Raw genomic sequence first — 14,446 nt, 5'->3', positions numbered from 1 at the left:
TCTTGGCTCCCTAGACCAGAATCCAGACTTGGTTTCCATGTTTCAAAGTTCAACCAGTTTTATCCATTCATAAACAGCTTTTTCTCAAAATGTTATTATTTCTTTTTGCAACACCTATGAGGGGAAGTTTTGGCACTCTGTAGCACTGGAAAATTTTAATAACAGATGGTTCAGACAGCTATCAGGAGTGACATGTTATCCAGCTTTGGGTCAAAGCAATAGACTACCTAACTTGTGAGAAACTTTCTATCAGTTTAGAGACTACTTGTAAGGCAGAGGCTAAACTGATGGAATAATTTACTTACTAGACATCAGCTTCAGATTTCTCAACTCTTGCTGCGGTTCATAACAGCCGGCAAACTCTCTGCCGTTCATTAGAAACAGTGTTGGCCTTGTGCTAAGGTCACAGTTCATGATGCTGAAAACATTAATTTATAGCAGACAAATACAGCCTGTGATAAGCTTGGAACAATTAGAAGAGGCCTTGGCAGAACTTTAGCACAATTTGAGATGTTTTTTTGGCTTCTTGTCCCTTGGAATGGTATTCCTCTAATAGGTGTTGTTTCACAGGAAATCATTAAGATCAATACACTTGAACTACCTTTGACTCTTTCAGAATTTGCAGTCTCTCCCACCAAAGAGCTTACAAACTCTGATAGCAGGATATACAGTTCAAAGATGGCAGGAGAGACTCTGCTTTACGATGTTATTTGTACATTCTGGAAGAGGCATGAGTCACGGTGACTTACATTTATGATGAACTGTTTGTGTTGTGAACACGTGCTTTACAGGGTTCATCATCTTCCCTGTAAAGCTTGTAAAACCTTGGAAACATTGATCCTAGAGACCTGCAAAAAGTATACAATTCTTCAAACCTTGCAGATTTGCAATGAGGAATGTTCTTAGATTACAAAACCTATGAGTTATTTGACCCTGCATGTAAAATATAACTCCCTTCTCTCCCCTAGCCTTAAAACTTGGTCTAGCTGGAAAACCAATCAGAAATTACTCCTCTCAGGATTTGTGCAAGAGTTAAAAACAACAAACTGAAAAAATTTAGTTCTGAATAACATTGAAACGAGACTTCAGAGGAGCTAAGACAAAAAAAAGTAAATAAAAGCTTTCACTTCTTTTATTTAGGGAACTTTATTTTTTCTTTTTAAACAAACAAATTTTTCTTTTTTCTCAGCACTGGGCTACTTCATAGCAACATCATTACATTCTTCCTGAAGGGCATAAACCTTAAACAGCTATTTTATTAATGTGCAATTTGGGACAAAATGGGGGAAAAAGCAAATAATTACCTGAAATAGTATTAACGCAACTTAAAAAAAATCAACTCGTAACACTATATAGCTTCCCGTAATGATCTGCAAAGATCTTCGTACAGTTGCATCCTTGTGACTGCATGGGATTGTGGCCTAAGTCAGCACTTCTCAAAATGTGGTCCCTAGAAAGCAGACTGTTCCCTCCAAGTTTCCATATGCTAAACTGCATTAAAAGAAGTACAACATACATTAAACTCTTTTTCCTTGTAAGTAATTGCTGCTGTAATGCTAGAAAATTATGAAAGGAATGGAGGTCAGCACAATTTCTGAATGGGCAGAAAAAGACTACACAGGCAATCTTTCTCTAACCAGGTGGCCTAGCCCAGAAACAAGCTTAAGAACTCCTGATGCAAGTCCATTTGCAATGCAGATTGTGGATTGTTTTTTCTTTAAATGCTTTTTGCTTGTCAGGTTGCTTGTATATGCTTCCATAGTTTGTCTGCATCCTTTGAGTCTCCTAGCCTTCTCCCTGACTGCAGTTCCTCAGGGCAGAGTGAATTATAAAAGAAAAAATGGTATAAATCAAAAGTCCTTGTAGATTACACTGTGGGGGGAAAAAAAGAAAGAAACATAATGCTCTTACTGCCTAACTCTCAATTATAGAAAAATAACATCAGTGAGAAAATTACTACTTTCATAATTACTCCTCTCAATAACTGTTTTTTGAAATCCCATGAAAAGCTCTCAGAGAGCATTTTAAACTTTGAAGTAGTGAAGTAGATCAAAGTATGTGTATGTTTATTCTCTCTTATTAAGGAAGCTGTATGGTATTTGACAGCTATAGGCAATGTGAATTGTGTAAAACTTGTAGGATCATAACAGCAATAAACTTGAAGCAGTATGTACCTTTATAGATTTAAATACCAAATAAGAATGTAATGTTGCCAGTTAAATGGATTGTGATGTTTTTCTCTCCTCCTCAGGCTAAACATGCAGTGTTTTAGACAAGAAACAAAAAAACCCTCACGGTTAGAAAGGCAAATGATATTTCTTTTAGCCATGAAAAGCATAGCCTTCCTGTGCTTTAACCAAACTGTATTTGGGGAAAAAAAAATACAATTAAAACAAAGTCTGAATTGAGGATATAGGGGGTAGGACATAGTTAAATGGATTAGATCACCTCTGGAACAGAGGCTTTCATCAGGAACATGTGTATTGCTACATCCACTATCACCAAATCCTCAGTGCAGAAATACTGCTATGGATATGAATAAATCAGAGGCAGGGTTAACAGATGACAATATCTTCTTTAACAGAGAGAGCAATTGCAGAGAGATTAAGAACACCTTTTCTGTGTCAATCAGTGTCTTGACCAATGAGTCCATCAGCATATCTGTTTCTTATAAGGCATGGATACATTTGCTAGATCTATATCTGGAAAGAATGTGACCGCTTAGTGTCACTGGCCCAGACTTTGCAAAGAAAAACTCACAGAGAAGCAAAACATCGAGGAAGACGTTTTGCCTGAAAGCACAAGTTCATCCTCTGAAGCAACATCTACCCTTCGCTTTGTCAATTTTCCAACAACAGCTGCTAGTTATCTGTCATATTAATATGCTTTCAATATACTGTGCTTGAAGCAGCTGGACCAACTTGAAACCAATTTGAAAAACATGTTTATAGAGAAAGGCAAAGGAAATGACCTGTAACATTTTAGACACAATATGTTCCACATGAGAGCTCCATCAGCTGAGTTTTTACCAACTCAGTTGTTTTATTATCATTCAAGGTCTCCAGTTTTCATTGTGCTGCTGTTAGTAGGTCTGGGATGCTTCTGACTTCCAATCTGTCTTCCCAGTATTTTCTGTGGTTCTTTGGTCCCAGAGAAGAAGCAGCAGTAAAACAGCCATTTAAGTGAACAGCTCCACCACACATCCCTGTGCACCTGCAGCGGAGTGCAATGACTAAACAGAGATTTGCTTACCTAGTAGGTGCGTGAGAATAAGCAAGCAGGGATTTCCATTCTTCTGTGGCTATGAAGAGAATGAGCTTTGAAGGACAAGTGCTACAACATGGGTCAAAATAAATGTTTTTTCTGCCAAACAACTTCCCTGTAAAATGTGACGAATCTTCCTTGTAACAGTGTGACCCACCTCCCACCCACCACCACTGATTCCATAAGAATTTTGTGAAATATAACAGTTAGAAAGATCACAGTTTTAACTATTTTGGATGTTAGGGTCACATCTTAGAATGTAATGAAGGAGAAAGTTGATGAAAAGATAATTCGCTCATCTTTCGTTCTGCATAAACTTCTTACCTTGATCCAGAATTATTTCCAGTAAGACAAACTAGTCACTTTTGTTTCATGATCTTTGAGGCTGAGAATGTGAATCTGAAAAAATAAAAACCAAACACACAAACATTTTCCCTACAAGTTCTATATTTTTTCACATTTCATAAAGAAATTTATACATGCCTTTAAATGGGTATTTGATAAGGGAAGTACTTCAGGCCCATTGGTCTCACTTGGTAGTGATAATTTTGAATGTTTTGGTGTTTTTGAATTTAAATTCTCAAGCCTAAACCCAACATTTACAAGAAATCTCCTTTGTGCGCCCATGTGATTTTAAAACGGAAGTTTTACGGTGATCAGTGGCATTTTAAAGTAATGAGCTTTGCAAAGTGTCAGTTAACTAGAGAAAAGATTAATGTACAAGATTGACTAAAACAGTCAGCCCTACATGTTCTCTGTCAGCTGATTAAGATGCTGTTGCTCTGCAGAAACATCCTTGTTTCAGTCGTGGTCAAAAACAAGATGATCATAAGCTCCTGATGAAATACCATCATGGGAAAGACATTTCAATGCTACAACGTGTGACATAAAGTGCTGTCAGGAGTTAGAAAGGCACTGATGCTATTAAGCAAAGTCTCTAGCCATTCTTCCTCTGAAATGCTAGTTGGTTAGCCAGAGATAGAAGCAGAAGTTGAGACTGAAACAGCACAGAGGAAGACAGTGAGGAACAGAGTGCATGCCTGTCTTACAGTCTAGCAAAATAAAATCTGAGATAGGATTATTCCTCATAAACACAAGACAGAAAGGCAAATGAAGCTCTTCTAAAGCTAAGGGATAATGGTGGTATGTTAATAATTGAGTATCAGCTTATCATGAACAAATTAAGGTTATCAATTAAAAGGCAGTTTCCAACCATCAGAAGAGTGATGATCACGAACAGTTTTCCAACAGAAGCAGTGGGAGCACCAGGCTAAACAGACCTAAGGCGGCAGTTGGTACATTTGTGAACAGGTTAAGACAGCGTGATGGCTGAGAAAGTAAGGAGCAAACCTGGTTTTGAAGCTCAAAGTTCCTGTTCCCCTGGAAAACTGCATTACACAGCTCCTGATTTTGATGCACTCATTGATCTGGAATATCAAGGGAAATAGGTATAAGACCAAATTTTTGCGTACACTGAACATCCTGGAGGTCTGTAAATTACTTTTTTTTTCCTGCTTTTACTCTGTTCTGGCAGCATAAGGGAGTATTTATTTAAATAATACTTAGACATACAGTAAGTAAATGTGAGTGCACACACACCTTGCAGGGTATCTGAGCATGCAAATATAAAACCTTTACTAATGACAACCACATTTTTTTAGACAGAACTGCATCTATTAATGAATTGAAAGTCTGCTGATAGTGCAGTAGAGGATTGAGACTCTTCTAATCTCAGTCTGCCTTTCACCTCTTATTCTCAACCTGGCTTCCAACTTCTTATCATGCCTTCAAAATTTCTTACCTCTGTTTTACATCCGATCAGCCAGGGGATACGGAAAATCCAGCTGGAACTCAGCAGCTTCAGATTTTAAAGACTGTTTCTAACTTTTCTGTTCAGCATGTTGGCTGAACTGCTTTGCCACCCAATTTGAAACATTGCTTTTCTGTGAACCTGCTGATACCTGCATCAGGATTTAAGCTAGCAAATCTGCATTGCTGTGCCCTGTGCCACAAGGCCTTGTGAGCTCTAGAGCCTGAAATACTAGGCATTCCTGCTCCATGCTCCATTTATTACTGCAGAGGGTTTATATGGGTTTGGAAATGTCGCCACCCCAACAGACCCCTATAAGCACTACCAGGATAAAAGTATGAACAGCAACGCACCTTGAAGACACGTGAGGGCTGTAAAAAGACTTAGAAAGTCTATAAATTGACTCCTCTATATAATATCACTGAGTTCTGCACTGCAGAACCAATGAATCCTTATTGGATTTTTCATTCAAAATGGAAATCGGACATCAGCAGTAGGATAAGGAGAAGCAGACTTTTTCCCCCTGGGCCTACGCATTCTTTCAGCAGTGCTGTTAGTCAAACCCCTCACCTACAAATTACAGTGCCACTGAGTATATAAAAGCCCTTGCCTATATATCACAAGAACTGCAAATCTTAAACATTAATAATTTTAAAAATTAAAATGCAAATGTATGTTTCATTAATAAATTATTTTCATGTGTTTTTTACTAAAAGTATGATGAATCTCTCTAACAAATTCAACTCTGCACTTCCGAGTTTAAATTGAATGTTAAATGTCAGTAAAGCAAGTAATAATAATAAAAAATGACCTCTCCTTTAATCTTAAATACCTCTATGTTTAGCATAATTTGGAAGGTTTATTCTGGGATTGCGTAAACCTCTCAAGGATACTTTTCATGCCTACTAAATGTAAGAGTGGTCTGTCTCATGTAATGTACACCCTGTTGGCTTGCTCCATGCGGATCGCTCATGAGGAACAGGGCTTTCCATTAGCACATGCTGAAGCTTCAGTTGAAAGACCTTAAAATGGCCAGAAGGAAAGGGGAAAGTTTCTGCATCTCGAGGGTACTGGGATATGACTGACAACCTTACTGGATTTGATTGCTATTATTTAGCCCTGACAAAACCACTCAGTTCAAGACCCAGAAGCTTGTTATTCAGTGGGGTCGAGGCGGGGAGGTACTGAACACCATGATCTGTTCTTATTTTCCTGTAGTAAATGATGATTACCAGTTTCTTCAAACATGTGAGAAGCTCCAGCAATTTCTCTACCATTTCCATGAAGCACTACAGCAACATTTCCACATCAAAATATATCTTTTTTGAGAAAATGTTTTCAATAATTCACAGAAAGTGTAAGGATTTCAGGTAGCTGTGATGTTTCAGGAGGCAGTGGATCAAAGCATGGCCTCTCTCTCTACTCCTCCTTCATCCTTTCCCAATAGATCTGATTTCAGGGTTGTAAGCTGAGAAGTGCAGAGATAAATTAGTAGCAAAAAGCCTCTGGCTAAAACCAGACCTGCGTGGACCCCATGTTTGAAATACCTGTATTACAAACTAGTTTTACAAACTGTTTCCAATCAAGTTGGTAAAAATAATATTGTTTCAGTCATGCTCTACCAAGCAAAAAAGCAAAATGGCTGAATTTAAACATCCAGATTGGCATGGGTGTAACACAGCAGAATCTGGACACTGAATTTGAAGCAGCTATCTTACCTCTGATGCGAAAAACATTTCCATGTGTGCAGGCAAAAATATTTCCCAAGAATGGTGCTGGTTTGTGTTCTGCAGCTTGCTTTTTGGCTTCATCAAGGTCCTTTTCGTGCAAGTTTAACAGAGGTGTGTCCAGCTGAATTAATTTCCAGAAAAATTAATGAAAGTGAGATTAGACTATGGCTACATGTTGAAATTTTTTGCACTCCGCATGTTTTCCTTTGAAGCCTTCTGTTTACTGAAAAATAGCAAATTATTCATTTCTTGGGAAGTCCAGTTTTATCTTTAGTCATTGACTTCCTTCTATGAATAAAAGGAATTTTTCACCTAGACAAAAATCCATACCTCAGTCAGATTTGGTTCCACACACTTCAGTAGCATGAATTTGATTTCTTGTTATTTTTCCCTGTGATGTCTTACAAATAGCTAATACACTTGCTTAAATCAGACAGAGCCTCCACTCAGTTTGAACTTTGTTTACTTACAAGTTCACAGAGGAACAAAGAGTGCCAAGATTAATTCATTCAGCTTAATTTGCTACCCCATACTCTTATAATGAGTGAGCTCTCACTATGGGTTTTGCAATTAGTGTGTTTTAATAATGCTGTCCAAGTATAGATTATTAGTGCAATTAATTGCTTTGGGAAGAGTTTTATGAACACTTCTGATCAACTAAGAACGACGAGTCTTTTGAAAAGGAACATATTGTTACATGAACAAACTGATGTGCAGAATACCCAATTAATCTATTTGTGCTTTTTGGTTTGGTGGTTTTTACAGGATTTTTTGCTGGTTTTTCCTTTTTGCAATACGATGTATGAAATCTAACTCCAGACTCTGGTAAAAAGTAAGAAGGAAACTAATTTTAATGACATTTTAATGTATATGTTTTGATGGGGAGGAAGCCAGAGAATTAGCTGAAGTTCTACTTGACCATAGTGGAGTTCTACTTTCTTCTGCAGCTTGTGAGTTTGGGTTATTTCAATAAGTGTGAACTGAGAAAGAGTTTATCATTTTCTAAATGGTCTTATTTTTCTGAAACAGTAGAACTCCCTGACCTTTGCCCAGGTATAACAGCAGTTGATACAACCTGCCTCTCAGCAAAGGGCACCAGATTTCAAAATCATTCAGAGTTGAAGGTCACTATCTAAGCACTAAGCTTCAAACTTTTATCAAGTCTGCAGATGAAAAACAAGCTATACAGGAGAGGAAGAATGTTCATGATTTACATAATCCATGAAGGCCAACACATACAAAAAGCAAAAGAGAAGAGTAAATGACCCAGAAATCTGTAAAAAGAAATTTCAGTTAGGCCTAAGTGCAGAATGAAGCTGCTCAGTCCAATCTCTTCCTTGAACCTTTCTTGCTGACCTTTTTTTTATTGCGTCCTGGACTCTCCTGTCACCTTTCATCTGTCTTTACTCCCACTCATGGTGAGCCTGCTGTGCGGTGTTAACTCCAATACAGCATCGCTATCTGGATCATATTTAGCTGGACAAAATGGAGATTCATATCTCTGTCTAAATCCTTCTGTTAAAACTGGAGGTGGATGATTGCACACTGACAGCCTGATTTACCTTCAGCCCCTGCAGAGCCCAGAATGGGAACGAGGGGAATACTGAGAAAGACAATGTGCTAACAACCCGTATTAGATATCCTGGAGCGGCTTCAACAGTGGGCAGATACTCCTGTATCTCGTTACAGAACAATTCTAGCACTGCCTCAGCAGCATCTGTTTCTGGACTTGCTGGAGACATCATATAGGTGTAAATGTTGTGCTGATCTACACCAGAAGAGAAACTCCTACACCCATTAGATACTGCAAGATGTTGAGAGTTGAAAGTTTCAACTGGCTTCTTTTAGTAAGAGTACCGCGCATGTAGTTACTTGCGTACTTTTTCAGATCATTAAATTTTCACTGTAGTCATGATCTCTCACTATGCTGATCTCAGTGCCTTAAAAATTGTAAGGGGAAGGACCTTATGCTTTTTTTGTGTCTTTGATCTGTCACTGAGTCCTGCCACGACCCTGCCAGCCTTACAGATGCCAGGGAATAGGCTTGAGTATGAGAACCTGCCACACTCTTGTACATAACAGAAAGCCCAGCCAGAGGACAAGCTAATTAAACAGAAGCTGTCCATAACCAATGGGTGTGAGGTCAGTCCTTCTCATTGCTTCATTAAATATCTTTTCTCTGGCACTAAACAGATTCTTTGTGCTTGGTTGCTGGCACCGCCAATACCTTCATTCACTGCTTCTATTTTTGTATATTTCAGACTTTGGATGTATATTTCAGAATCTGGATGTATATGATATATAGAGCAACTTCTAGCTGGGCATATACAATACTTCCAAACACTAAGCAATCCATGCATTGATCATATAATGAAGCTGCAGTACATTCAGTCTTAATCCTGACTACTAGAGGTCAGTGGTAAAAATATGATATCTATTTCACAGGAGATACCCTGGCAAGAATCAAACAACCCTACAAAAGAACAGTTACAGTTTTGATAGCAGAAGTAGAAACACATCCCAAAGTCACAGAAACTCCATACCCTAGATCTCATCACTCCCATTCTTTCCTCTCCTTATCCAGTTCCTATTCACATGTTGAATAGCATCTGTAAATGGGGGGGGGGGGGGATAAAAAAATACCTCCACATAGCTACCAAAACTGTAGGATATGATCATGTCCCAGGGCACTAAAGTTGAAAAAGCCTTTGATGAATTAAAAGATGCAATATTAATAATATATAAACACAGAGAAAGTGTCAAGAAAGCTTGGAACATATGCTGGATAGCAGATTCTGCTGACCCTGGCCTCTTCAAAGTACTCACAAAGGTCTTCAGAATATATTCAATAGTATTACTCTTCGAAACTAAGGTTAGCACATATTACCTTAACAAATACATGATGATAAGAAGGTCCCCATAATTCAAACACATACGGCTGGTGTGGCACATGTTACGATTTTGCTACAAAAGCAGTGTTACGACTGGGCATCGAGGAGTTTCTCACTGATCTTTTAGAACATAATAAACATTAAACAATATTAAGAAGATAAATTTTTCAATCAAGGATTATAAGAACCGATGATATTTTGTGAATAAAAGATAGCAGACTTTTAAAAATATAGCTCAACAAACTATCTGATTCAGGAAATCTGTATCTACTGAAACTCCTAGAAAAAGAGACATTATTTATCCTCAGACTTTTGGACTTGGTTTGATAACAAATGGGATGAAAGGCTTCATAGGATAAAGAATGCTTCTGAAATGCTAACACTGATGTGTATTTTTTCATTTTATCAATCTGTGGTTAGCCTTTATAAGCTTTTCAAAGTGGAGTACCAGAGTATTTCTACTCCTAAAATTGAAATAAGAAATTACTACAAAAATGAATTTCAGCTGGAATATAGCCAATTACTAGCATAAAAACTTTTTACAGCTCATGTCACTAAACAGGGAACACACTTTGTGGGTGACAACATCATAGAAGGCTTTATTTTTAATCATCAAAAAAGCAAACAACTGCAACAAAATTGCAATAGCTGACACCTTTTTCAGCTGTGCTCACCTTAAGTATAAGACAAAATACATGTCCTGAGGAAAATTACTATACACCCTCCTTTTGGGATTCAGCTGGTTATGTTACTTTCTTGATTAAAAGAGTTAAATCTTCCTTCTGAATCTTTTCAAAGATATAGGTAACACTAGCCTCTGCACTCAGTGTTAAGTAGTAAAGGTCAACTGATGTGCTGTTGGCTTGTAATCAGACATGAAAAAGAACAGAAGGCTTAACAAAATTTAATTTGCTGCCCCTTTATCATACAAATATTAAACATTTATATTGTACAGTTAGAAAAACAAGACAATGTTTAGAGCTAGTTTATGAGCTAATCTGACAAATAACCATCAATCCTGAGATGCAAAATAAATCACTTAATTAGGACTCCAGGTCATTGTTTTTTTTTCTGACCTAGCCTGGGATGGAAACAGCAATGACTGCCATTAGAGTATTCAGAAATGCTTGCCAGCTCAGTAGTTGCTGGCAGTAACGCTATGTCAGTGATCGTTTGGACAAAAAGAAGACATACAACAAAAAAACCCCATCTCCAACTGCATGAAAAAGCAAAGAATTTCTTACAAGTAAACTCAGGCATTGAAATCTGGCAGTCTTCTATCTCCAAGACACTTCTCAGTGCTCAACAGGGAATGATGACATCTGCAATTTGTTTGATCACTTCTTGTGATCATGTATTCATTGCAAGATCTGGGCTTGATCATCTCTGCATTATTGTCTTAGCAGTGTTCATGGGATCAGACCATTTTATCTGATACCATTGATCTCATCATCATAAAATTAAAACTTCTGAAGACTTTGCAGTATTGGTTTGGCACTCTGACAGAGTAACTCCCTCTGTCATCCTTCTTAGGAGACTTGAATCTAAGATTATTGCTGGGCAAAAGCTGCAGTGCTACAAATTATGTCCTTAATTGTAAAGTAAATTCAAATTCTATGATTTGGCAAAGACAGTTTTGGATAAATAGGCTCAGTGCAGTTTCAGAATCTCCTTTGAGGAACATATTTATCATGGGTCATATTGTTAAGCATAAACCGCTTCATTTTTGGTACATTGATTTTAAAAATTTATTTCTAGGTATTCCGTATATAAGGCTGCTGCAGCTTTACTGAGTTAACTCCAGTGAACCTCACAAATAATAAGGTGCAGAGTGTGGTGCCACATTCCTTCTTAGAATGGTCACTGACAATTCAAATTTGTCAATAAAACAGAAGGCAGAACTGAGCTCATAAATTCCATCTTTAAATATTGATATACTGATTCATTTCGAGGTTCCCTGTCGAAAACATCAGTCACATCAGGACACAGAGCCAACTGACAATTAACATGACATTTAATGCCAAGTACTCGTTAATGAAAACTAAACAGACGCAAGTGCAGTGATGCAAACGTATTGTTTCTCAGATAGTTCAAGCACAACGTGAAAGGTAAAGCAATAAATGCTTTTGTATGGCAATATTTCATTGACCTTCTTGGCCTACATGTAGTGCCCACAATAGTGCTTAACTTAAAAGATATTTACCTCTGACCCTTACATGATTAAATTAGAGAATATGCAAGAATCAATGAATGCATTATGGGGAGTGTATGTACAACTCTACTGCAACTAGAAATTTCTGCACTCTCGGTTCTGCAGACACCTGACTTATAAGATTTAGCAAAGTGACTGAGCAAAGAACAAATTCAGTACTTTTCTCCTCTGCTGGGGAAAAAAAAAAAAAAAGATAATTGGTACATCCCAACTGTGCTTCCTCTTCCTTTGTCAGAGTCAGCCCCCTATTTTTCAGGAAGAGGGACAATGCTGTGTGATTAAGACCAGTCACATTGCAACAACACCTGAGACATCTACCATTACATAAAATAACAATAAAGTATTATAAAGTTTGTAATCCAGCAACCAAATTATTGCAAAAAAACCCCAACTTAGTCAAAATTCGCATAAAACAGAAAAGAACAAAGTAAATTAAATTCACTTTCTCCTACCAAGAATTTATCCAGCTCAAGTTGCAAGATTCTTTAGCTAGACACCCTTGAGACTTTCACACGTTTTCACAGGTGTGGAGCAGAACACACATTATAAATAGTATGCAAACAAAACAAGGCCAAGGGAATAATCTATCAGTTGATCAGTGAGTTGTTCTGGTATATAATTCATAAAAAGCATGATAAAACTTGTTATAAAAGCAGCATAGAAGAACTGAAAACCTGGAGGTTTTCCTTTAAACAAAAATGTGGGCACTCTTGGTTCTTATAGGTACTGCAGCTGTTTCTGCTCACCTGCAGGATCTTGCCTCGATGAGTAGGAACAGACATCAAGTTATATATTTGCATAATTTCTTCCGCATAAGCAAAAGCCTCTCAATTGACTTACCTGTTTCAAATGCAAACTTTTTCTCCCCTTTTAGGCAGAAGGTGTTTCATGTGATTCCACAGAATGATGAGCAGGTGGAAACAATCAATTCCCTTGCCAACAACGTGCAGGTGAAGAACTTGGGGAAGGGGCTACATTGCATCTGAAAGGAACATTTCTCCTTTTGTTCAGCTAACAGATATCTTAAACAAATAATGGATGTTACTGAATTAAAGACCTAATTTTGATTCCATTCAAGTCAGCTGGTGTGTTTCTTCAGAAGGAACAGGACAAGGTGATAAAGCTAGAGCTATGCAAATACATTCCAACACCTTCCTAGAAAATCTGGTTAACCCAGTCTGACTATCAAAGTGCCCACCAGAAGTTATTAATAGAATAAGTTAATCTGAAATGCTGTATTCAGTGTGGGGTGCTTTGAAGAGTGTATTAGATGATAAAACATGGACATTCCAACTACCAGAATTTTTACCATTATATTTTGTTCATGTAAATAATCTAAAAATCCTTACTCGCACCAAATTGAACTTTTCTTTGGCCTCTAGTCTCTCATGTCATCTTTTCTTCTCTGGCTTTTATTTAAAGCTTCCTTTCTGTCCAACCAAGCTGCATGTTTCTTACTGACCTTGATGAAGATATATGACAAAAATCACATGAGAAAAACAATAAAGACAGCAAATGTGTTTTCAATATTTCTCTTCAGCTTTGATGTTGTAAAATAGCAGTTGGTGAAAAAGACACCACTATCTGTAGGATGAAAGGATGGTATTTTTAATAAAGTACAGATGTGGAGAACTATCATCAACAGGCTAGTATAGCATGCTGGAACAGCATTCTGTAGAAGAATATGATATTGGAATGGTGCTGCCAGTATTATGTAAATTAATATACCATGCCTTCTTTTAAGTGTGTAGTATAACGGGATTGTTTATTTTGTTTTTCTTTTAAGCAAAGAAAATATTCCTGGACTACCACTGTTACGGAAAGCAATTGGTCAGGATTGATGTAGTAGTATATCCTGGAATAGTCATCTCGCCTGAAGACACATAGTCCATGGATATGCCCACTAGCCCCAATTCCCTTTACATTCATGAGATGGAAGACTGAAAAGGCATAAGGTTGGCAAACTAGCTTTGCTTTCATTGGCCTTTAATAGGGTGCTAAATCCAGATGTCTGGAAGCCGACCAGCAAAAATACGTGAAATAGTAATAGCACTGTCATTTGTCCACCCTTAACTAAACATCTCCAAAGGCACAGGCACCTCATACCAACTTTAGTGAACTGAGTCTTAAAAGCACACATACAGACCACAGTCCTTTCCCACCTTATTTGTGTAAAGTATTCATGTACCATTCCTCTACTACTGAGTCAGGAGTCCATTCCTGTCTAATGCTTATAGACAAAAACCTCCAGTGAAATCCCTACAAAGAATGAAAGAAGTTGTAAAGATAGCTATAATATTCACAAGTCTGTACGCACTCAGATGCTGTAGAATACTTGGCATTTGTGAAACTGTCACTGCCGTCTCCAGAATTCTGCCATATAAATTGCAGGGCCTAATAAAATCTTCTTAATCAATTTCCAGTTAAAATTTAGGTTGATACTTCTGGCAAGCAAGGTTGGGTCACTGTAATAGAATAGGAATGAAATTCAGTATATTAATCACAATCAACATCACCATCACACATACACCCACCTAAG

The 14,446-nt window shown here is 37.6% G+C and overlaps 1 protein-coding gene and 1 long non-coding RNA gene across 3 annotated transcripts in view; one reads left to right on the top strand and one right to left on the bottom strand.

Annotated features, from left to right (window-relative positions):
• Positions 1-1,122: 1,122 nt before the first annotated feature.
• The window catches only part of LOC135314381 (uncharacterized), a 15,815-nt gene continuing 2,491 nt past the window's right edge, over positions 1,123-14,446 (bottom strand). The window contains exons 2-6 of one of the 2 annotated variants that reach the window (XR_010373883.1): positions 6,793-14,372; positions 4,615-4,691; positions 3,589-3,663; positions 2,449-3,301; positions 1,123-1,872 (exon numbers count right to left, since the gene is read on the bottom strand). This is a non-coding gene — a long non-coding RNA (uncharacterized LOC135314381). The remainder of the gene's footprint in view (positions 1,873-2,448; positions 3,302-3,588; positions 3,664-4,614; positions 4,692-6,792; positions 14,373-14,446) is intronic. The other variant, XR_010373882.1, reaches the window with a different exon arrangement.
• CPB1 (carboxypeptidase B1) overlaps positions 12,606-14,446 on the top strand; it is a 20,096-nt gene continuing 18,255 nt past the window's right edge. The window contains 2 exon segments of the mRNA XM_064457653.1: positions 12,606-12,692; positions 12,789-12,857. Of these exon segments, the coding sequence (XP_064313723.1) occupies positions 12,606-12,692; positions 12,789-12,857 (156 nt within the window).

Source organism: Phalacrocorax carbo, chromosome 7 (genome assembly GCF_963921805.1).
Source record: "Phalacrocorax carbo chromosome 7, bPhaCar2.1, whole genome shotgun sequence".
In the NCBI taxonomy this organism is placed as follows: domain Eukaryota; kingdom Metazoa; phylum Chordata; class Aves; order Suliformes; family Phalacrocoracidae; genus Phalacrocorax; species Phalacrocorax carbo.
The sequence above is the reverse complement of the archived record's forward strand: the minus strand, read 5'-3'. Positions and strand labels throughout refer to the sequence as shown.